Below are 24,918 nucleotides of genomic sequence, written 5' to 3' on the forward strand. Positions count from 1 at the left end.
GAGAAACAGAATGAAAAAAGGCACAGTCTGGTCCTGAAGAAACTCAGAGTCTAGTGAAAATGCTTCTGGGGCAGCAATTAAGAGAACAAGCATGGTGTATCAGGGGTGAGGAAAGATAACACTTCCTGCAGTGTCCAAACAATGTCAACTGTATAGTCAGATATTACCTGAGCAAAAAGTTAAGGCCATGGGTTGACAAAAAAAAAAAAAAAAAAAAGAGGACGCTAGAAAGCTACACAATAGACAGGGCTGAAAGGGTTTGGGATTTTTACTATGACACCAAATGCTTTTGTTGTAGTTGCCAGGGGATACGCATTTTCCTGCAGTATTCATTTTATTGAAATAATCTGGGGGTACACAAACACACTTATTTTAAAATTAAAGTGTGGATGTATCATGTGCTAAGTCGCTTCAGTCGCGTCCAACTCTTTGCGACCCTATGGAGGCCACCAGGCTCCTCTGTCCATGAGATTCTTCAGGCAAGAATACTGGAGTGGGTTGCCATTTCCCACTCCAGGGGATCTTCGGGACCCAGGGATTGAACCCGCGTCTCCTACGACTCCAGCACTACAGTTGACTGCAACAGCATATGAATTAGTAAAATATGACAGGAAAGGAAATTCCACAGCTGGGCTGGCAGATGGCTCTGGCCTTAGCGGTAGAACACACTGGGGCGAAGAGTTCAGGGTCCTCGGCTGTTAGAGGATTTAGGGCAAAGATACACGGAGACCATAAAGCTAAGTGTGTGGGAGAAACGTACGAGTTAAATACATAGACTAGGGTAAGGCTGCGGCGCAGGTAGTACAAGGAACCTGTATTCTCCTTTGCTCCTTGACTTTGCTGCTGCTGCTGCTGCTAAGTCGCTTCAGTCGTGTCCGACTCTGTGCGACCCCATAGACGGCAGCGCACCAGGCTCCCCCGTCCCTGGGATTCTCCAGGCAAGAACACTGGAGTGGGTCGCCATTTCCTTCTCCAATAAGTGAAAAGTGAAAGTGAAGTCGCTCGGTCGTGTCCGAATCCTGGCGACCCCACGGACTGCATCCCACCAGGCTCCTCCGTCCATGGGAGTTTTCAGGCAAGAGTATTGGAGTGGGGTGCCATCGCCTTCTCTGGCTCCTTGACTCTATCATTCCGAAAACACTCTGCTCCTGGTACCCCTTTGTCATTGGAGACTGAGCGCCAAGTTCGTGAGCTGCCCTTTCAATACTGGGCGCCTCGTTGCCAGGGCAACCATTCCTGCCCGGCACAACTCTGCGACCTCCATGCTATTGGCTTGAGGACGCAGGGTGCGTGCTACGTCACTGCGCGGCGCCGCAAGATCCGGGAACCCTGCGAAACCTGATTTTTCCCGGTCCCCAGCGGCCGGCGACGGGACGGGCGGCTAGTGGCCCAGCGGGTGCTGGTTGGCTGGTGTGCAGATCGCGGTGGGAGAGAGGAGCGGTAGGAACAGGTCCCTAGAGCGGTGAGCTGTACATGTGCGGGGATCCGCTGTGCCACCCTCATTCTCTCGGCGGAGGCGGCTTCCTGTCTGATCAGTTGCTATGGCCACGGGACCACGTTGCTAAGGAGCCTGGAGATGCTGAACGCCATGAGCGTACCCTTCCTGGTCTGGCTTTGGTTGAGAGTTGCCTTATTTGAAACTGGCACCTTTACCCACTCTTATCTGACCTTCTTTAAAAAAGAAAAAAAAAAAAAGCAAAACACAACTTTTGTTTTTCTCCATTTTTTCCTCTCCATGTCCTCATTTTCTAACTTTCACAACATGCCGGCCCTGGACTGGTCTTAGGTATTGGGAAATGTGTGGTGTTAGAGGCGAAGAGGCTAGGCAAATGGAAAACAAATAGGAAGACCCTTAATACTGGCTCTTTGGATTTTCTTTACGGTGAAAAGGGTTGGGATAGGTGAATACTGGGCTGTGTCGCTGTTCTTTGAAATTTGAAGGAGCTTTAGAGATGGAGCTCACCTCCTTTTGTGGGGCTCCTGTTAACACTTTTGGGACCTTCCAAACGACAGATTAGAGAGTAGGAAAAAAAGTGACCTCTGTTCTGAGAATTTAGCAGGTAGTTTAGTGCAGTGGTCTCAAAGGCAAGTGCGGGAAGAATAGGTATGTGGAAAAAGAAATAAGGTATATTGAGCTGGTCAAAACAATGAAAGAAAAGTACTCTTTCCTAGCATAGACCCAGATGCCTGTAACCCCTTGTAGATGATGACCCGCAGCATCTAAGGAAAGTAAGGTGAAAAATGAGGGGTCCACAGTGGGGCCTTGCTTAGTTTGTTTGCTTTCTTGATATTGTGACATAGTTTAGGTGTTGGGGTTAAATGGATTAATAGATTCTAGTGTCTACTTAGAATATATTGTTTTGTAAAAGATTGAAGGGTATTCTTTGTAATATTTATAACACAAAAGAGTTACTTTTTCACTTCTTCCCACCATTAACCCTTTACACCACCCTCACACGTTTTTTAATGAAAAAGCTAGTGTAAGATGAATGAACCTTTTTTTCCTTTTACAAACAATTCATGCTCTGGATTTGTTGTCAGTGGTATGCTCCCAGGTGGATATTATCTTTTAAAAATTGAGTACATGCCATTTGTCTGTAAGGTAAAGGGTGATATTTTTAACAGTAACTGAAAAACTGTTTTGGAAAGAAGCTCTAACACAGGTGTTTTGGAAGTGGACAGGGAAATGTTTGCATCACTGTGTATGTGTGTATGTTTTGGTTTTGTTGCTGAAAATTGCATAATTGTATCACACATAAAAACTGTCCTGTATACTTAAAACCTTTGGAAGCTCCATATTCTAACATGTTTTTCAAATGAGTTTCAGTAGCCTTTGAACTTATTCAAAATCTAATATAGCACTTTCCAGTTAGTACCTTATAGAAACAGCTGTTTGACATAAAGGAACATAGAAATTGTGTCATTCCAACTTGTTGAATAATCACTGAATTGGCAGTATTAGGTTGCACTTTAAATAGGTCATAATTAAAGTCTGTGTTAGCTTAGGATAGGATCTAACAAATTTAATGAGCTAATAATTACCATATTTTTAGAAAATGCCTTGGGGATGAATATGAACTGTGATATTGGGAAGTAACTCATCTGCTGGTACTAGGCTGAGAAAATTAGGTCAGCATATCAAATTAAGAAAGTTGAAATTTAAAATTACTCTGTTACAGAAATAATCTTACATTTAGTTTATCTTTGCAGGGTACTTTGATCTGGTCACGTGGTATTTAAAATATTTGGAGGCTGAATGTTACTACATGGAACTTTGCCCTCCTTGTGAAGACTTCTAATTTGTCAAGTAAATTAAAATAATCTCATGTTATTACTCATTTAAGAAGGCATCAATGTTTATATTGAAGAAGAGAGAACTAAAGAGTTGTGATTTGTGTCCCCAAATATTTGAAAAGCTGTCATTTACGAGTAGAAGACTACATCTATGTGGCCTTAAAAGAAGATCTTATAGAAAAATGACTATATTAAAGACTTAAAAGGGGAAGTACTCTAATGGAAGAATATTTGGAGTGTCTTGTAAATGGGGAAATGGAGTAATCAAGGGGAAATAAGGAAGCAAGGCAGAAATCCAAGTGCTGTGGAAACGTGCATTTGAGAAACTGATGATCAGGAAAGCCTGCGTGGAACTTGGAATTGGAGCTAGACCTAGAAATACCAGCGGGCAGTTGAGTGTATAAGTCTGGGTGTGTGGTGGAAGATTCTTTGAAAATAATTTGATTCAGCAGGAAAACAAGGGCTATGAATTAGAGACCTGTTAGCAAAGTGGGAATTACGGGAGAGGGAGAAGTGAACCATTCACTGGGTAAGCTTGACATGTCATCTTCTTTAACCTTCAGTAATAGCTTTGATAGGATTAGTATCTCCCCCATTTTCAAATCTCAAGAAGTCAAGGCTAGGAAGATTAAACATCCTGCTTCAGTTCGTAAACCTGTGATTAGTAAAGAGGAGAGGCAGTCCCAAATCTGAGCCCAGAGCTCCTTCTACTTCATCATGTCACATTGATCGTATCTGTAGGGTTGCGTGTGGGAAATGGAAGAAAAGGAGACATTAGAGATCCTAATTTTTCAGCCTGAGAGATCAGAAAACTGGTGGGGCTTTGAACTGACAGGCAGTTCATAACTTCAGTGTGAAAACCTCAGTTTGGGTGATGTTAAGTTTAAGGGGTCTATTTAATAGAGTTCATTACGTCACTGGAAATGTAGGACTTGATATGCAGATGTGAACACTGGGAACTCTGGAAATACAGAGGCCAGAGAAAGTGGAGACAATAGGGGATGTGCCAACCACTTTTCCCAGAAATCTAGTCTATATTTTCTGTATGTGGCCAGAGGATTACAATTGAGCTTCTAAAAGTGTATTTGGACTATTTGAATGTAAAAATGCATATTTTTATACATTTTGCTTACAGATATTTTTAAAAAAATTTTCATTGGAGTGACAGATGGTTTTTAATTTACTGTTATTGGTATTATTAAAGTTGATAATTTTCATATTTTCTTACTGGCTTTTTAGGCATTTTGCTCCATATCATACCTTTTCTGTGGGACTTTTACTGTATTTCCTACTCTGTTAGGTTTGGTCTTTATATTGTTAATGAATCCTCCTCCCCAGAAACAATGTTGAAATCAAGTTTCATGTAACTGCAGGAGTAAAGGAGAAGCAATGCAGAAATCAGAGTGCCATAGGGGCGTACAGATGAGAAACAGACTGACAGGTACTAAATGTTGCTTTTTAAATGAAGAGGTGTATTTTGTTAATGACACACTGTTTTGTACAGATGAATGCAGGGTGTGCTTTCACTTCTTTTTTGTTGATGTTCTGTTTTTTTCAGATAACTGTGATCAAAGGACATCATCAAGTGCCCAAGTAAAACATGGGACTACAGTTCAACAAAGCAAATCTTCATCATCAACCAGTTCTCCAGAATCTGCAAGAAAACTTCATCCTCGACCAAGTGATAAACTGAACCCTAAAACAATTAACCCGGTAGGTACAAAAGAGATTCCTGACTCAGTAGGTTTTCCAAAGTATTAGACTTTTATATACTGTTGAGCCATTCTGAATGGTGTCCCGTTTCTTTTGTTAGTTTTAAACTAGTTGTGAAGGAAGGCATATGGTAATCATGATGAAGAATGGAGGTAAGAATATGAGTGTGGGAATGAGAAGGTGTAAACTAGAAATCAGTCTGCTTTGGTATGTCATATCACATTCATGGATGAGTAATGTGGAGTATAAAATACATTGCATATCAACTTTCTTTTTTTAAAAATTTACTGTAATTATTATACTTCCCAATATCAATGAATAACCTTGTAATTCCATTGCCTAGGATGAATTACGTGCTTTCATAGTTGCATAAAGACCTCTGACCATTTCTTTATGACCTGCAAATTAGCTCCACCAGAATTCCTAACTACAACACTAGCTTTCTTTTGCTTTCTCAAAGCAGATTAATCACATTTAACAAACGTAAGGTTTATATACATAAAAGTACATAATTGTAAGTTTCTAGGTCAGTTTGTCCACAAAGTAAACACACTTGTGCTCCAACACCAGACGGTGTCTGGTCCAGCCTTACATAGATGATGATGGTTTCAGCCTTTAAAGGGGATTATGAGAGTGGTTGAGACACAGTCTTCGATGGCAGGTAGAATCCAGCAGATACTTCAGCAAGGATACAATGGCAAGAGGAGATTGTCTGACTTTATAAAAGAAAAATGGAAAATAGTTTAAGCTTCTGTGTTTCTTTGCTTCTTTCTGTCATTTGCAGCATCAATAAATTTTAGGTTCTTTGACCATCCAGACTGTACGTATTTGAATGGAGGACAAGTAGGACATACGTGATATGCAGGAATCTACTTTGCCTGTACACCTTTTCTCCATTTAGCTTTCAATTTGAAAGGTCACAGTGGAGGAGGGGTGGAAAGATATATTATCTTTATTGTATTTGTTTATAATATTTAGATTTAAAAATATTTATCTATGGTATGTTTATTTTATATGTGGTTTCAGCTACCTCCAAGCCTCTGAAACAAGGGTTAAAGGAAATACAAAATGTGGAGAGGATTGATCATTTTTCTGAGTAGAGTGATACACTTGATACAAGCTTGGTGGGCTTGAAAGTCAGGGTGTCTGTTTGCCTCAGACCTCAGCAGGATTGAAATTGATTAGGTATCACTAAGTGGAGATGATAGTAATAATTATTGTATTCTTGTCTTTTTTTTTTTTTTTTTAATTTTAGTTTGGTGAACAGTCACGAGCCCCTTCTGCCTTTGCAGCTATTTACTCTAAGGGAGGTATTCCTTGCAGGTAAGATCAATACAGTTAGAACTGACCATATTATTCAAAATAATTGAGTAAAATCAATACAGTTCTCATTTTAAATGTATTGAAAGTTTTATTTACTAGGGAGGTTGAAATAAAGGTGAATTTTTTCTTCATACTTTGTCTTTTGGATTGATATAGATCCTGGGACACTGTTGAAAAAAATAATTTTAATTCCAAAAGAGAATTACTGATAAATCTATAGTAAACCACCAGATAATTGAAGAAATTGACTGAAACAGTTTCTAAAACAGTTTAAGCATTCATAGGCTTGGGAAAATGTCAGGTAAATAATCCTCTTTTGTCTGAACTGGAAGTTGAAAATTCAATGAAATTGTTTTGTTATTTTTTAATTATATTTCAGAAATCAGATATTTCAAATTTTATTTGAACTTATATTTCTTAATGAGTAGTATAGCTGTTTTCGTTTTCTTTTGATGTAATTTTTGTATTTCTGGGTAGACGTCAAGCTATTTTAAAGAAAGCAATGCAGGTTACTAATAGAGGGCTATCCTTTTAAGAGTTCACTATTGAGAAACATTAATTTCTTCTAAGTATATCCAGTTTTAACCTGTTGTAGATGATAGAACATTTTATTTTCATTGTGGAAAGAAATAATCATAGCATTCTTTTTGGTGTTTGAAATTTAAAGAAATGTAGTTTTTAATGGTATTTTCAGATTTGGAGGGCTAGGAGTGAAAAGTAAGCTCAGGAGGCATTTTTTAATTTGTTATTGTTACTATTTTGTATTTACATTCTGAACTGAAACTATTTTAAAGGTCTTATACCTTCTCCCCACTCTGAGAATTTATTATTGCTAAAAATGTAAAAACAGTGCTGCCGAGGCTTCTTGGGATTATGAAAATAACACTTTAGTATTCTTTAGAAGATGCCAAGTTGAAAACATTACAAAAGGAGCGGGAAATAACAGTTGAGTGTAATGAATAAATTCTCTGCCATGAGTGTGGTGATGTTTCCATGGATGTACTCATACATCAAAACTTACCAAATTTTACACTGTATTAGCAGTGTCCATTTTTATTTCAAGTTCTGCTTCACTAAAGACAAAAATATTAAAAAAAAAAAAAAAAGGCAGCAACAGCAGAAACTTTAATTCAAGGGGCTGACTCATTGGAAAAGACTCTGATGTTGGGAGGGATTGGGGGCAGGGGGAAGAGGGGACGACAGAGGATGAGATGGCTGGATGGCATCACCGACTCAATGGACGTGAGTCTGAGTGAACTCTGGGAGTTGGTGATGGACAGGGAGGCCTGGCAATTCATGGGATCACAAAGAGTCGGACACGACTGAGCAACTGAACTGAACTGAATCACTTTTTCACCCTGCATGGGCCATTGCATATTCCTGGCCTTAGTTTTCCTCTCTTTAACAGGGATAAAACCTGGCTTTCCTTTAGATTATTTCTGTTTAGGTTAAATGATATATGAGCTTCCCACGTGTCGTTAGTTGTAGAGAACTCACCTGCTAGTGCAGATGTACGAGACGCCAGTTCAGTCTCTGGGCCGGGCCCCTGGAGCAGGGCTTGGCAACCTACTCCAGTATTCTTTTTTTTTTTAATTAATTATTTTAATTGGAAGCTAATTACAGTATTGTGGTAGTTTTTGTCATACACTGATATGAATCAGCCACGGTGTACATGTGTCCCCCTGTCCTGAACCGCCCCCCCCCCACCTCCCTCCCCATCCCATCCCTCTGGGTCGTCCCAGTGCACCGGCTTTGAGTGCCCTGTTTCATGCGTCAAACTTGGACTGGTCATCTATTTCACATATGGTCATATACATGTTTCAGTGCTATTTTCTCAAATCATCCCACCCTTGCCTTCTCCCACAGAGTCCAAAAGTCTATTCTTTATATCTGTGTCTCTTTTGCTGTCTTGTATATAGGGTCATCGTTATCGTCTTTCTAAATTCCATATATATGCGTTAATATACTGTATTGCTGTTTTTCTTTCTAACTTACTTCACTTTATATAATAGGCTCCAGTTTCATCCACCTCATTAGCACTGACTCAAATGCATTCTTTTTTAATAGCTGAGTAATATTCCATTGTGTATACATACCACAACTTTCTTATCCATTTGTCTGCCAATGAACATCTAGGTTGCTTCCATGTCCTGGCTATTGTAAATAGTGCTGCAGTGAACATTCACTCCAGTATTCTTGCCTGGAGAATTCCATGGATGGAGGAACCTGGCGGGCTACAGTTCCTAGGGTCGCAGAGTTGGAAACAACTGAAGTGACTTAGCATGCACAAATGATACCTGAAAATTAATATTGCTTATGAAAAAAAAATTATTCCTAATTATCACATTTGTTTGCTTATTTTGTGATAGGTTTGCTATTGTTTTGTCTATGGTTTACCTATTTTGTTATAGTTATGACTGAACCATATGAAATATAACATTTGCATTAAGATGCAAATAGCACTCTAAAACTGTAGGCTTAACAAATGTGGAGATGTGTAGTTTAGTCATCAAACAATTTTGTTAAAAGGGTAGGAATTTGTAGGATTGAAAATATGCAGTTATTGCTCTATAAGGTGCCTTTGTAATATCTTTTACAGTCATGAAGTTCCTACATGTTACAAAATAATTCTAATATGGTTATGTTGAAGAAAGAATATATCATGATTAATCACTGTTTAGTATATAAGCCTCTTGTTCATATCACATTCACTGACTTTTATATTTTAGATTGGTCCATGGTTCAGTAAAACACAGGTTACAGTGGGAATGTCCTCCGGAAAAGCTTCCATTCGATCCTCTTCTTATTACTTTAGCCGAGGTAAATACTCTATCTTTCCTGAGTATTTTTTCTAATTGCATTAAATGTTATTTTTGTAACTCATCAGTAAATCTCATTCTTTACTTTTGAAATAAAAGCCAAGGAACAGATATTAAAACACCACACTTCCTTAGGAACTAATTATGAATGGTGTATGTTTCTTAGAAACTGATTAATCAGCTTTATAAACATGAAATTAATCTGCACAGGGATTTGTAGATAAGTAGATAAAGTATTCATACTTAATTTAAAGTGCTGGGAATCATATTGAACTAGTCCAATCGGGAGGATATCATCATTCAAACTCATACTAGAATCAGTTAACAGTGCCTGTTTGGTCTTTCCTTATAGAACCTTTATTAAGTCACCTTTAATATGATATGTTTCTTAGGGAACTGATATCAACTCCCTAAACGTTCTTTTGGGTAATTTTCAGGGCTTTTGCCTTCTTGTGCATTTTAAGTAAAATATCATAGAGATGGTTTTTGTAAAGGATTTCAGAAAAACTTCTCATATATTCCTTTATATTAACATTTGTGTCAGGAACAAAGTTGGCAGAGTATTAGCCTGAAGTGAGTCAGAGATATCTTTTGTGAATGTTATTATTTATAAATGTGTAGAATTAGAGACAGAAGTTGAGAAATGAATTAACCAGTTGTACTTAACCTTAACTCATCTTCTTTAAGTCTTCAGGATCATTTTTCTTGTTGCTGTTAAAAAGCAAGTCCTTACATTAGGTCCTTGATGGTATTAGTATGAATTGGCAGTGCCTCTGGGATAAGTCATACAGTAGTCAGGAATCCAAAAGATATGACACTGAAAAAATTCAGATTTTTTTTTCTTCACTCAAAGAAACATTTGCTTTTCCTGTAAAACTTGTGGGATGTGCCAGATGTCAGCAGAGCTGAAAAAGTAGACAGTTGTGCTGATTGAGATATCTTAATTATAGTGAATGCCTAGAATTTCTAATTCCTCCTTCAGTTTTCCCAGTTTATTTACTCTTTTAAATGGACATCTCAGTTACTACTGGGGCTTCCCACATGGTGCTAGTGGTAAAGAACCTGCCTGCAAATGCTAGAGATGTAAGAGATGTGGGTCCAGTCCTGGGTTGGGAAGATCCCTTGGAGAAGGAAATGGCAACCCACTCCAGTATTCTTGCCTGGTAAATCCCATGGACAGAGGAGCCTGGCTGGCTACAGTCCATAGTGTCACAGAGAGTCAGACATGACTGAAGCAGCTTAGCATGCAGACATCAATTACTTCTGAAGACTACCAAGTTATCTTAGGTCTTAGCTTTTTTTAATTTGTACCTCAGCCTGCAGAATGTGTTTTGGTGTAAGAAGTAGTATATTTTTATGGATAGCCTATTTTGAAATTAAATTTTAATCAGTCTCTTTTAAACTTTGTGTTACAAGCTAAAGATGTTCATATTTCATTAGTTCTTTCTTGAGCCTTAAACTTTTTATATATGGTAGCACACAATTTTTTAGATGAATCAAAACTATAGTGATACCTTTGAAAACATACTCTAGCTAATCATAAGACAGGGGCAGTGCTTTGACTTGAGGAATCCTCAAAGGAACTCTGAGTTTAGTTTCAGTTCAGTTCAGTTCAGTCACTTAGTCGTGTCTGACTCTTTGCAACCCCATGAATCACAGCATGCCAGGCCTCCCTGTCTATCACCAACTCCCGGAGTTCACTCAAACTCACGTCCATCGAGTCAGTGATGCCATCCAGCCATCTCATCCTCTGTCGTCCCCTTCTCCTCCTGCCCCCAATCCCTCCCAGCATCAGAGTCTTTTCCAATGAGTCAACTCTTCACAAGAAGTGGCCAAAGTACTGGAGTTTCAGCTTTAGCATCATTCCTTCCAAAGAAATCCCAGGGCTGATCTCCTTCAGAATGGACTGGTTGGATCTCCTTGCAGTCCAAGGGACTCTCAAGAGTCTTCTCCAACACCACAGTTCAAAAGCATCAATTCTTTGGTGCTCAGCCTTCTTCACAGTCTAACTCTCGCATCCATACATGACCACTGGAAGAACCATAGCCTTGACTAGACAGACCTTTGTTGGCAAAGTAATGTCTCTGCTTTTCAATATGCTATCTAGGTTGGTCATAACTTTTCTTCCAAGGAGTAAGCGTCTTTTTCCAAACACCACTGTTTTTATTTCTGTCCTGTGTAAACTTTTCTCTTTCCCCTCTCCTCATGTAATAATGGGGAAGCAGTGACAGAACCACTACTACTGAGTCCATTTCACCTTGACCTAGGGTTCCTCATCTCTAAAATGAACAGGATGGGGTGCTCTGAAGACAATAGAACCTGTGTTCTGTGGTGCCAGTGTGCTTGGCAGCATAGTTTTCAAAAGCATGACGGCATGTAGGAAAAGAAGTGTTTCATCACCATTTAGAAGCAGATAGTTTTGTTTGGGGATTTTTTTTTTTTTTTTTTTGCTGCACGGCATGCAGGCATGAAGGATTAATTTCCTAATCAGGGATCAAACATTTGTCCCTTACAGTGGAATAAACAGTGGAAGCATGGAATCCTAACCACTGGACTGCCAGGGAATTCCCCTGGAAGCAGATGGTTTGATCACAAGGACAAATTGGTTGAAAATTAGTATTTTTAGGCATGACCCTGCAGCTGGTTATACTTAATTCCAGATAATAATTAGTCAAACTGAGGGAGTATTGCTATTACTTTCTTTGTTTTATCTTTTCAAAAAAGATGGCTATTTTACCGTGACTCAAAATAATAATTAAAAAGAGTGCATGTAATTGTTCCTAGTGCATTTAGGGTGAAAGGCTTTGGTGAGAAATGATTTACACAGGTTTTTTTTTTTTTCTCCCCATATTTTTGTTTGACTTTCTGATGTTAAAGATGGCATTTGAAATCTTACAATGCATTTTAAACATAGTATAAGATTTGTCCTCTAAGTATCTTAGTATTTAAATGTGAAGGAGATATAATATTTTAGAGGCTCATTAAACAGTTGTAAAGTCATCTTTAAGGTAGGGGGTCCAACAATTTTGCGTTTATAAAGTGGGATTTAGTAACATAGATTTTAGACTAATTTATTGGGATTTCTGGCAGTGTTTAGGAGTATAAGCAACATGTTTTTGGTATCATAGTGAGTTTTTTTCTTCTCTTTCTTTTTATTTACCTTTCCTCTCTTTCATCCTCCTTCCTCTTTTTTTCTCTTTTTTTCATTTATTTTTCCTAGCTTCTCCTTTGCTTTTCCCTGTTCCTTTTATTTTTTCTTATTACTCTTTTTCCTTTCCTTCTTGGTTAAAGATCCTTTTTGTCTCATGCATATCCCGTGTTCCACAATTTCATAGTTTAATTGAAATTGTAATTATTGAAATTATATTTCAAATAGGAAAATAATACTGAAACTAGATTTCACTTACATGAGTAAGGATTGCATTTTTTTCTATTATCATCACTAAAATGGGTAGTAAATCTCGTTTGTGTCTGTTTGTTTGTTTGTTTTGGCAGGGTCTGAGAGAGACTAAACATCCGTACACCTTTGTGTCAAAGGAGGGTTTTAGAGAATTACTTTTGGTCACAGGCGCTCCTGAGAAAGCTGTGCCTTTGCTTCCTAGACTGATTCCTGTGCTGAAGGCAGCTCTGGTATGTCCTTTATTCCTTTAGACTTTCTGCAGTATATTTAGAATATTTTACATCTTTTTCTTTCAAATATTATGCAAATTTGTTCTTTACCTGTGATTTCAATGTGTGTGCAGAATTCGGCCACTGTTTTTCAGGGCCAGATGATTCCTTACTGGAAGATACCTTTAGAAGATGTACTAAAGGTAAAGAGGGATATCTTGAGTAGTTAGAGAAAATAATGAACCTGAAGTTAGTCTTTCTGTAGGCTACAATGTATTTTATTTAATGTTTCCGTCAACCCAAATTTAATTTTTGCTTCTAGATGTCCTGTACTAAAGATTATTTTTTAAATCCTGGGTTTGTTTGGTCATTTTCTAATATTGAATGTTCACTTTTTCTCCACCTGCTTACCCTTTCTCCTTATCCATCCTTTTCCCCTTTCCCTCCCTGCCTGTGCACCGTGAACCACCCAACCCTCCCCAGGTCCACATGGATGATGAAGTGTTTGAAAGAGGATTGAATGCTCTGGTACAGCTAAGTGTCGTCGTTGGTCCTGCTCTAAACGACCACCTGAAACATCTGCTTACCAGTGTAAGTGCTGGAAAGATTGGAGAGGGCTTGTGTATGTGTATCGTTTTCTGATGTAATGGCTTCAAACTAATCATTAAAATGATTCAAAACCTTGAAAAAAACTTCATCATCGTAACCAGAAAGTATGAACATCAGACCTAGTTGTTCTTAAACATTTTTACATTAATGGGCGATATAGTCTCTTCAGTTTTTGTTTGTTTGTTTTTTTAATGGAAAGCATCTGCATGAGCAAATTTAGAGTTGTGATAAAAGTAAACAGAATTGAATGGACAAAAATTAATGAACAGTGTGAGGTCTTCATGCCCATGTGGATTATCTATGAATTCTAAGCAGAGCTTATAAGTATTCTTCCCATGGACGGAGGAGCCTGGAAGGCTGCAGTCCATGGGGTCTCTGAGGGTCAGACACAACTGAGCGACTTAGCTTTCACTTTTCACTTTCATGCATTGGAGAAGGAAATGGCAACCCACTCCAGTGTTCTTGCCTGGAGAATCCCAGGGATGGCGGAGCCTGGTGGGCTGCGTCTATGGGGTCGCACAGAGTTGGACACGATTGAAGTGACTTAGCAGCAGCAGTAGCAGCAGAGCTGTGTTATTCATCTTTTTTCTTTGTTGTACATTGTAATTTTTTTAGTGAGTCTCTAGGATTCAGGTTGAGACATTTTCCTGTTGTGAGTAGTTTAACCCTGCCACAACCTAAACTGGGGCACTTTGCAGTTCAGGAGGTCCCCAGAACCACCCTTAGGTTTGCTGAAATGACTCATGGAACTTAGAGAAGCTGGTACTCAGTGTTGCAGTTTATTACAGTGAAAGGACACAGGCTGAAATCATCCAAGGGAGGCGCTGCGTAGAGCAGGCCCAGAAGAGACGAGGTGTGGAGCTTCAGGTTCTCTCCCGGTGGAGCTGGGGGGCCAGCGCTTGTTTCCCAGCAGTGGTGCATCACAAGACGCACGGAGCATTGCCAGGGTGGGAAGCTCACTCGAGCCTGAATGTCCAGGGTTCTCCTTAGACGTTTGTCACACAACATCACTGTCTGCCTGCCTGGTTGACCTTGGTCTCCAGCCTCTAGAAGTTGAGCTGGTACTTGGTGCTTGAGTCCCTGACTGTAAATCACATTGTTAGCACTGACTATCTGGTGTGGCCCAAGGCCCCAGGTAAACAAAGTCACTCTTACCTGGCAGGACCTTCCAAGAGTTTAGAGGTTTCCATCCAGGAGGGCAAGGACCAAACCTGTATATATGTATCTCCCCTCTTTCTCGAGCCTCCCTCCTCTCCTCCCATCCCACTGCTCTAGGTCGTCACAGAGCTCCAGGCTGGGCTCCCTGTGTAATATAGCAAGCGCCCACTATCTATTTTGCACATGATAGTGTACATATGTCAGTGCTAATTTCTCAGTTTGTCCCATCCTCACTTCCCCTGCTTGTGTACAGGTCCGTTCTCTACTAGGTTCATCAGAGCCATTTTTCTAGATTCCATATATATGCATTAATATACAATATTTGTTTTTTTTTTTCTTTCTGACTTACTTGACAATGTATGGCAGGCTCTGGGTTCATCCACCTCACTACAGCTGACTCAAATTCATTCCTTCTTATGGCTAAGTAGTATTCTATTTGTGTATGTACCACATCTTCTTTGTCCATTCATCCGTTGATTGACATCTAGGTTGCTTCCGTGTCCCAGCTGTTGTAAATAGTGCTGCAATGAACGGTGGGGTACGGGTGTTATTTAGAATTGTGGTTTTCTCAGGGTATATGCCCAGTAGTGGGATTGCTGGGTCATATGGTAGACTTATTCCTGTTTTTTAAGGAATCTCTGTACTGTTCTCCATAATGGCTGTATCAGTTTACACTCCCACCAACAGTGCAACAGGGTTCCCTTTTCTCTACATCCCCTCCAACAGTTATTGTTTGTAAATTATTTTGATGATGGCCATAAAATCAATCAATTTTAGATTGCTTGGTTGAGACAATCAGCAGTTTCACAGAAATCTGCTGCTCTCTGCCCTCCCGTTTTGTGTCAGGTATTATTTGAGGCACAGGGAATATGATACTAAACAAAACCACACATGCCCCCTGCCCTTTTGGAGGTTGGTTTTGTTTTGGGGGAGAAATACGTAGCAGTGACATCTGCTGAGAGAACTGGCATGAGGTAAAGGGGAAGTGAGGTGTAAAGAAAAGGATCCTTCCCCTAACTGGAAGTGGAGCTTCCTACCAGCCTCCCAGCCCTGCCCACCATGGTAGAGGGAGGAGACCGGATCAATGGTTAAACTCTCTTAACTGCTTTTAGAGGTACCGTAGCATTTATCTTTAGTCACTCACATACCTCCTCGGAGCTCTGCTTTTCCTAAGACAAGGACTGACTGAAAGGGCCTCTTTCCTTCCTGGGGTGGCAACACTTTGGGGAGACCTAGCTACCACACTGGCCTTCACACCCTCGCGGGATTCTGTAGAGTAGAAGGCCCTGGAAACCAGATATGTAGGGGCTCATCCCTGGTCCGTAAACTACACACAGTGAGGACCACTGAGTTGCTAGACGCTCCTCTCTCCTCTCCCCACTTCACCCATTCAGCCAGAAAGGCTGCACTTTCACATCTCATAGACTTCTACATTAGACATTTATTTGAAGAAAGGGCTCTTCTAGGAAAAATATTTCAAAACCAGTTACTGAACATACATACAACTGATTTTCTTCATATGCGAAATAAGTCATATCCTTTGTGAGCTTCAACTCTGAGAGACTGTTCACTGACCCTGGGACAGTGATCCTCAAACTTGAAGAAATAAGTACATCACCTAGGAATCTTGCTAGAAATGTAGAACCTGGACCTTTGTCCTGAGAGTCTGCTAAAGTAATATGTGAGGCCAAGAATCTGTACTTCAGTGGGTATATGTGATGAGATGGTGGTGGTTTGTGGATCTGCCTGTGGTCATCTGTCCAAGGGTAACATGATCTGAAGAAAACAAACCTAAGATCTTTAAGAGGCACTTTTCCTTGTTCATCCCCAGGACATTAATAAGCCCTTCCTGTCCCCCTTTTAGAATTGCTTTTGTCACATTTTTTATCTTACTGGGAGTCTCTTCTGACCCTCCGTAACCTTCGATGACCTGGCTGAAAGAACCGGTTACTCAGTGCTCAGTGGTAGGAATTGTCCTGGTCACTTTCAGACCTGGGAAGATGAAGAACCAGAAACCAGCTCTAGGACAGGGGCTTGCTAAGTGTTTGGTGATGAGGAATTCTTGCCTGGGCTCCAATTATATCCCCAGAAAGTGGAGCCATGAGCAAGTCCTACTCTGGCTGGAAGGTTCAGGTTTTTGGGTGAGTGTTGCGGACGTTTGGTGGGAGAACACAGCAAGGAATTGTGTTGAGGGCCTGAACCGCACTGTTTCCCTCTCTGCTCCTGTTATTCTGACTCCTGTGCTCTCTCTCATCTCAGTCAGAACTCCCCGCTTGTCCAAGCAGGGACCTTCAGGACATAGCTGGGGGCTTTAGGTGATCTTGTGGGTTTTAGCCAGATTCTTCTGCCTGTCACTGTTACTGAATTATTCATGCAAATACTCTGTTCTTTGTTGTCTCTTCCATTTTTGACTGTAGGAAACACACGTGCTTTAGAGGCTTAGCTTTCCATCATTTTCCTCCAGATGGTCTTACAAATTACAGAATGGGAAAAAGTGTAATTTCTTAGAAACCTTACTCTGGAAAACTTACAGTATGGTAATACTGGAGCAGATTTTATAAGTTTGGTACTATATCAAATAATATAAATCCATCTTTTTAAACAGGTTTAGTGACATCTATTCTATGTAAGTTTTGATGAGATATTTCCTAAAAGAAGCCTTGCAATCTGAAACAAAATAAGTAGTGTTTATATACTTACTACATAGTAAAGACTCAATGGAATTATTTCTAGTTAGCCTATTAGTGAATTTTTACTAATGTTTCTGGTGGATAGTGTTACTTTTTCAAATCATTTCATTCTTTTAATCTTATTTTCAAAGCTTTCTAAAAGATTAAGGGACAAGAAATTCAAAGAACCAATCACCACTGCGTTACAGAAGCTGGAGCAGCATGGCGGAAGTGTAAGTGAGCCTTATTCCCCATAAACCATGGTTTCCAAAAATTTTAGTCGTGTTATAAAATTGATCCTATAACATGTTATCTCACTTCAGGCTCAAGTAACCATGTGGAGTTAATATGATTATTCTCTTTTTAGAGCTCAGAGTTTCTGTCTTGCCTAGGTCACACAGTTTGTTTTTTGTTTTTTTTTTAATGAAGTATAGTTGATTTACGATGTCATGTTTCAGGTGTACAGAGCAGTGATTCAGCTATATATCCGTACATATATATATATATATATATATATATATATGTATATATATATGTATGTATATAAACTTTTTTTCAGATGCTCTTCCCTTACAGCTTACTATAAAATGTAGTTCCCTGTGCTGTATATTAATAGTAGGTCACATGGTTTTTAAGCATGAGGATTCAGACCCGGGTTGTATAAAGGTAGGGCCTGTGCACTTTCCCTGTGTTTACCGTGCGGCACTCCTTTGTAGAACAGCTCTCCAGATTTTTTTTTTATTTAAAGTGTTTTGGATGTTTTTGCTTTTACCATTGGGAAGTTCGAAAAAAAAAAAAAGAACTAAGAGGAAGAAAGAGTCGGTTTTTTTTTTTCCTTTTATTTGTCATCTTTTCTGTCTGAACAGTTTGAAGTCTGTCCATAATCAAAGGTTGAGATGAGGTTCCCAGATGGCTGGGTTGTTCTGTCTGGAAGGTACGTGTGCTCGCTTGAACCTGTGTACGCACACACAGAGGAGTGATTTAGCTGACTAGTCTACTTGCAGGAAGATACCGGGATGTGGGGGATTTCATTACTCTCTGTGTGTTGTCAAATAACTGGGGTGATTGAATTTTCGTCACTTGAAAGATGTATTCAAATATTTTAGTCTTGGAAATATTTCTATAATGCAGTGAGTCAACCATGTTTTGGATGTTACATTTAATCAGAGTTGCATGGGATTAACATTGCAGAACTCAATTTCGCTCTAGGTACTTGATTATAAAGAAAATTTACATGACCGATAGAATTTTAATATGGCAGGTATTTTAGTTTAAGCATTGCCTAAATTACTTAATTTGACCAATTTCAGTGACTTTTTAAATTGATTTTTTTTTTTTTTTCATGACAAAGTTCTAGGGTAAAGTTTATAATGTGAAAGTCAGTCCCCGGTCTACTAGATAATGGGTTTCTTTGTTGTGTGAGTCGAGGCGGAGGGTTAACCCTCAGACACCTTGTTAAAATGCACAGATCATACCCTAGTCAGTCCAGTATCCCTTCCCAGCACAGAAAGGAATTCTTCTTGCTTATAAATGTGTTTGCTGTTCTGAGAATTACAAATAATTTGCCCCTTCCTCTCTGAAATGCAAATAAACAGATGCTAAATAATGATAGCAAGACTTCAATCTGAAACTTTGCAGATGGTTTTCACACATCCTGTGGCCTGGTATGGGGCCTGGGCAACTAGAAAAGGGCAGCCCAGCACCTTAGATTTCATGGGTGTATGTGTGGAAGAGGGGACAGTTTGTGAGTAAATACAGGTTAGAAATGGGCTTCCCAGGTGGCTCATTGGTAAAGAATCCACCTGCCAATGCAGGAGACATAGGAGATGCAGGTTTGATCCCTGAGTCAGAAAGATCCTCTGGAAGTGGAAATGGCAACCCACTCCAGTATTCTTGTCTGGAAAATTCGATGGACAGAGGAGCCTGGTAGGCTACAGTCCATGGAGTCAAAAAGAGTTGGACATGATTGAGCACACACACAGGTTAGAAATAGCTCACTAGGATTTGGAGGGGGAATTACAGTGCACCTGATTTGAAGCAAGTATTTGACGAACACTGCCTTTAAAAGTCTGTCATTTACAATCTCCTGTTTCTCATACATAAATGTCTTCTTCTCAGGTAAATTTCCATTTGTCTTTTATGCTAACATTTTTAAAGCAAAGATTTTTAACATTTAGCAAGTATTAGATAAACTTTCGGAGAAGGCGATGGCACCCCACCCCAGTATTCTTGCCTGGAAAATCCCATGGACGGAGGAGCCTGGTGGGCTGCAGTCCATGGGGGGCTCGAGAAGAGTCGGAGACGACTAAGCAACTTCCCTTTCACTTTTCACTTTCATGCATTGGAGAAGGAAATGGCAACCCATTCCAGTGTTCTTGCCTGGAGAATCCCAGGGACGGGGGAGCCTGGTAGGCTGCCATCTATGGGGTCATACAGAGTCGGACATGACTGAAGTGACTTAGCAGCAGCAGCAACAGAGGATGTAGGTGACCAATTCAAGGATCCTAGTGACAGCTAGCAGTGTTCTTCTCTAATTGCCACTGAATCTTATTAGATTTTAGTCATGCTAATACAGAATAAAATGATTTTGAAGTTATAAAACCTATTAAGTGTTGTGTATTCCCTCAGACTTTTTCTGTTCTTTTTCCCTCCTTCTAATGTCTTATATAATATTTTAGTAATAGTTAATGTAATTGTAATAGAAAGTTTTGATCACATATCAAAGACTGTCCCATGACAATTATTATTGTACTTGCCTTCAGTTCAGTTCGGTCACTCAGTCGTGTCTGACCCTTTGCAACCCCATGAACCGCAGCACGCCAGGCCTCCCTGTCCATCACCAACTCCCGGAGTCCACCAAAACCCATGTCCATTGAGTCAGTGATGCCATCCAGCCATCTCATCCTCTGTCATCCCCATCTCCTTCCTAGCATCAGGGTCTTTTCAAATGAGTCAGCTCTTCACATCAGGTGGCCAAAGTATTGGAGTTTAGGTACTTTATCGTGAAATTAATGATGTTCTTCCTTTTCTAAAAACTTCAATGTTTATATCTTTTCTTTTAATATTGGAGATGGGTCTTTATGAGACAGTCTTCTCAGTATTATAGTTTCTTATTTCTTAGGGCTCGTGTATATTACAATGATCAGAGGACTCAACTTCTGGGGAAAAAAAATATTACAGACAGCCATGACGTCTTTTTCTTAGAACTAATCAGTTTACTATATGCCTTAAATTGAAACTGGTTCATTCTTAGCCTGATTCAGTTTTCTTTTTAAATGATATATATGTATGTCTTGGGAAAGTACATTACAAATACACGTCCTGATCTTAATCAAGCAGGTAAGAACTTACTGCATGATAGGTACTCTATTGAGTACATTTTACAAATTAGATTCATTTAATCTTTCCTACAGCTGTCAGAGGTGGATTTTGGTGTTATCCCCCTTTAAAGAGCTAGAAACTGAGGTATAGAAAAGTAATGAGCCCCAGATTTGATAGGGAAGTGATTGGCTAGAGATCGATTAAAAAACTGGTAATCTGGTTTCTAACTACTTTTCTAGTTAAATATTTTTAAACCACAAAAAGAGACAACCTATATTTTATTTAACTCAGGAAAAAGGTTCTACTTCTCTTTCCATCATTCTGCTCCCATGCTATTTGGTTTGTTTGTTTGGAGCTTTGAACACTATTCTAGGCACACTCCTGTCAACATAGTACCTATTAGGGGAACCCTGCATGATAACAAATAAAGCTAAAATTTTTTTCTGTTGACAGGGAAGCCTTATCATCATCAAATCTAAAATCCCGACATATTGTTCCATATGCTGTTGAAGATAGGAGCCTGAACGACAGGTGTTAAATGCTGACCATGGATATCTGTAAAACCTGTTCAGAGTCACTTCGGTTTATTCTTTCGTAAATCACAGCCATCCTTCATTATTACTGGCCTTGGATGAGTATATACACAAGTCCACCGAATCATAGTACAAGTTATTCATCAAAAAGAAAGAATGGTTAATAATGGAAAACTATTAAAAATGTTCCATAATACTACAATCTTGTGGGGTTAATTTTTTTCTTTTTTTTGTGATTTGTGTGAACAGCAGTTACTGGGTTTACAGTGGATAGGTTTGTATGTATTTTCTGGTGCCTTTTGTATATAACATTTATACAGTCAGTTTGTACCTGTGTACTTACTTTTAGACATTCTGCTATTTCCTGGGTTTTATATTTATCAAGTCTATGGGAGTTTAAAATAGTGGACAAATATTTGTGAATTCACTGTTAATTATATTGTTTATAAGTATGTATTTTATAATGTAGAATGTTTGGGAAAAATTTATTTCCAGAGTATTCTACTTTAAGAAAAAGATTTTTAATGTGTAAATTCTCTTTTAAGTATGGTTGTTTATTACAACTCTTAAAATTACCTAAATTTAGGTGTTAATTGTATTTAAGTAAATATATGGTTATTTCATAGTCTGAAAATACTGGTATTCAATACATGAAGATATTCAGAAATTAAAATCTTAAAACTCGTACATGTATTCAGTTATTTTGTTGTGCTTGCTTATGTTTAACAATTAGCTTAGTTGAAAAAGCTATTAAAGCATTACTTATAAGTGTAGTTCTGAGTGTTGATGTAATAGAAGCTGATTCTAGATCTTTCTACAGAGAAAGGAGTAGAGGGAGAGAAACAGAAAACAAGAAGACCCTCCACCTTATGGGCAGGAGGAGAGCCTTAGGGCCCTGAGTAGCCATACCAAGTCCAAGGCTGGCTGAGCCTTCTGAAGAGATGGAGTTTAGAGCAGCAGCTCCATCCCAGAAGGAGCTTCCTTGGTGGCTCAGACAGTGAAGAATCCGCCTGCAATGTGGGAGACCCAGGTTTGATCTCTGGGTCGGCAGGATCCCCTGGAGAAGAGAATGACTACCCACTTCAGTATCCTTGCCTGGAGAGTCCCGTGGACAGAGGAGCCTGGCAGGCAACAGTCTTGGAATCACAAAGAGCTGGACACGATTGAGCACGTTCACAGTTTCACATTCTGTCCCAGAAGGATGTTCACCCTTTCTTTATTCCTCAGATTGTGAGTGATCTCTCTGTGTAGATAGTCCTCATTTCAGGTGCAATCTCACAGATGTAATTTAAAATCTAAGTCACTTCTAAAGAGTTCCAGCTGCAGAAATGCTCCTCCCCCTCAGGTCTCCCGTCCTTCCTGGTCCCCTGCCTCACCCAGTCATCCCTCGTCTCCTCTCATCGCAGCCTCAGGTCCCATCGGTCACACGCCTACCTGCCCACTGCCCTCGCTCAGACTCTCTTTCCTTGTACTTTAGCACCACCCAGAGACCAAGATCTCTACCGTTTAGAAAATCCCATAGGAAAAACTTCATATGTTTAGTCTAATTATAAAATTTATTGAAATAAAGACCCATAACATAGACAGTAGAGTTATAAACATTTTATTTGCTTTTATTTTTTCTTTTTGAAATACAAAATGTGCACATTGAGTTTACACAAACACGCGATGGCCAAGTTCAGTGTACATGTATTGTACTACTCTTAATTTCTACACTGGTGATAGCAGGGCAGCTTTCAACATCCTATGTCTACACCAGAATAGATACCTGATTTATTGTTGCAGAGACAGTTGCAAATTTCCTCCTACTCTAGCCTCTTGGTCTTGGTGATATTTCTGCAAAACAAGGAAGGTGTGTGTATCTTTAGTAATACTGTGGCAGCTTTACGATTTTGGCTTAAGGTCATTAAAAATAATCTGAATAATTGGAGTTTTATGATGAGCTAAATCATAATACAATCCAGAGGAGTTGCTTAGCATTTATATTCATTTTCTACTAAATTTTGGTATTCTAGTGCTTACTATAATGGAATCAGTGGTGCTTTCAAAGTGAATTCTACTTGCTGTTTGTACCTAGTAGGCATTGGGGTAGCCAAGATTTCCTTGTCCCTGAATGGCACATAATGTAAAGGTGCCAGGAGGCAGTCAGAATGGAATAGGCCTTGAATGCGGTTAAGAATGAACTTGCTAAGCACTGCCATGGACTAGAGGACAGATGTCCTGACCCTTTTCATAAGCCTGTGGACATCCTTGCTTTGTTTCACACCTTCTTGGACTTCCACTTAGTGACAGAAAACAGTCAACCTATAGGATTGAACAAATCCAAAATTACATATATCATGTAGGCCTTGGCTATAATATGTATTATGAAAAATTGAGAAGTGCTTATTAAATAAGCTCTATTAGGCATATGCTGACATCTGGGATACACTAATTTGTTTCGTGTTATAAAAAATGCCAGATAAATGAAGGTTTTAACAGAAGGCAGCAAATCCAGAGAAACTGGGACTATGTGTGTGTGGTTTTTTTTCCAATTATAGTAATCTTGTTTTGTTTACTTAAAGTATAACTGGAATTACAGTATTCAAACATGGAAACTAATAGCTGGAAATTCAGTGCAGATGCTACTGTTTTAGAAAACCATTTAAAATCCTGGGGCTGAATACATACAAGTGAGTAGCAAAAAACACTGATATTTTAAAATCACCAATAATGTGAAAGCTTCAATAATCACATGGCTAAAGAATGAATAAAACTATATGCCAGATTCTATTCCTTTTGAATATTCACAGGGTATGAAATGACTTAGAACATCCCATGGACTCAGTGGCATTATGAAAAGGATGCAGATTTATAAATGGACAACTCAAATCTTTTGGGGGTTGCTTTATATTAAAACAAAGCTTGTTTGCATAATGTGCCTCATTGTAAAGCTGAGCAATCTATGCTAAAAGTGGTAGCTCCAGCTTTGTGTGATAGAATCGTTCACGTTTGTCTATTTGAGGACGTATTTGACAAGCTAAATCACATTTTCGAAGAGCTGCATGGAGCGCATGATGTTTTCGTCCTGTAAGGGAGAAACAGTGGAATTAAATTCACCATATCTGTAAAGGAAAGTGCACTATTTTGCCTCTAAGGATCGCCAACCCCCACCAACCTCCTGTGCCAAATGTTCAAATACTGTGTCTGCAAATGTAAATACACTTCTATCCATTTTCCACGCTGATACTGTGGAGAGCCCGTTTTATGTTTTGCTGAGTCCACCAAGCTTTAAAGACCTATTTAACTCTGACTTGGTGTTAAGAGAGGATATTTCTCCAATTAGAATGCCAGTACGGAAACTGGAGAGGTAGCACAGAGCGTATACAAAATGAGCAATGCAAACTGCCATATCTGGTCATCAGAGGCCAAATCACAGGGACTTGTACAAATGGAAGGAGACAGGGTTTATGTGTGAGCAAAGAGTCAACTTCATGAAGATTGGAAGTTGGGATTTAGGAGATGGGTTGGCAGTAATTACACGTGTCCTGAGTCTGTTAGAGATAAATCTCTGTTACCTTTAGGAACATTTAAAAATGAATGGTCTCTCAATGCCAGGGAAAGGATTGTTTGGAAGAAACCATTGCCCAGTATCTGAAGTTTAGTATATTCCTCTGAAACTTAAGGGGACAGATGATGGGGTACTTGGAGATTGTGATCATTTATAGTAATGGAAAATGGTAGCAGAACTGATGACATCCACTGCTGGAGGCCAGGTAACGACACCGCCATTAGCAGGTTGATGTCACCAAGTTAATTCAGGGAGACCGTGACATTGAAATATGAATTGAAAAACAAGCAGGCATCAGGAAAGGGAAAGTATATCAGTTT

General features: G+C 39.3%; 2 protein-coding genes across 17 annotated transcripts in view; one reads left to right on the forward strand and one right to left on the reverse strand.

Moving 5' to 3' along the window:
• Nucleotides 1-1,288: 1,288 nt before the first annotated feature.
• PACRGL (parkin coregulated like) lies at nucleotides 1,289-21,250 on the forward strand. Of its 12 annotated transcripts, none has more exons than XM_061419766.1 (11): nucleotides 1,296-1,606; nucleotides 3,211-3,307; nucleotides 4,668-4,735; nucleotides 4,853-5,007; nucleotides 6,263-6,330; nucleotides 9,060-9,150; nucleotides 12,645-12,779; nucleotides 12,914-12,961; nucleotides 13,242-13,349; nucleotides 17,347-17,427; nucleotides 20,969-21,250. In XM_061419766.1, the coding sequence occupies exons 3-11, from the start codon at nucleotides 4,684-4,686 to the stop codon at nucleotides 21,023-21,025; spliced, it is 795 nt and encodes a 264-aa protein (XP_061275750.1). In that variant the 5' UTR covers nucleotides 1,296-1,606; nucleotides 3,211-3,307; nucleotides 4,668-4,683; the 3' UTR covers nucleotides 21,026-21,250. The 12 variants fall into 12 exon arrangements, with proteins under 12 accessions (XP_061275761.1, XP_061275750.1, XP_061275753.1 ...); XM_061419769.1 differs by having other exon boundaries at nucleotides 1,296-1,462; XM_061419770.1 differs by having other exon boundaries at nucleotides 1,296-1,450.
• A 1,385-nt stretch (nucleotides 21,251-22,635) lies between these two features.
• The window catches only part of KCNIP4 (potassium voltage-gated channel interacting protein 4), a 1,316,619-nt gene continuing 1,314,336 nt past the window's right edge, over nucleotides 22,636-24,918 (reverse strand). For all 5 annotated transcript variants that reach the window (XM_061419778.1, XM_061419781.1, XM_061419780.1 and 2 more), the window contains one exon: nucleotides 22,636-24,115. In XM_061419778.1, the coding sequence (XP_061275762.1) occupies nucleotides 24,068-24,115 (48 nt within the window). In that variant the 3' untranslated portion in view covers nucleotides 22,636-24,067. The remainder of the gene's footprint in view (nucleotides 24,116-24,918) is intronic.

Source organism: Bos javanicus, chromosome 6 (genome assembly GCF_032452875.1).
Source record: "Bos javanicus breed banteng chromosome 6, ARS-OSU_banteng_1.0, whole genome shotgun sequence".
Taxonomy (NCBI): domain Eukaryota; kingdom Metazoa; phylum Chordata; class Mammalia; order Artiodactyla; family Bovidae; genus Bos; species Bos javanicus.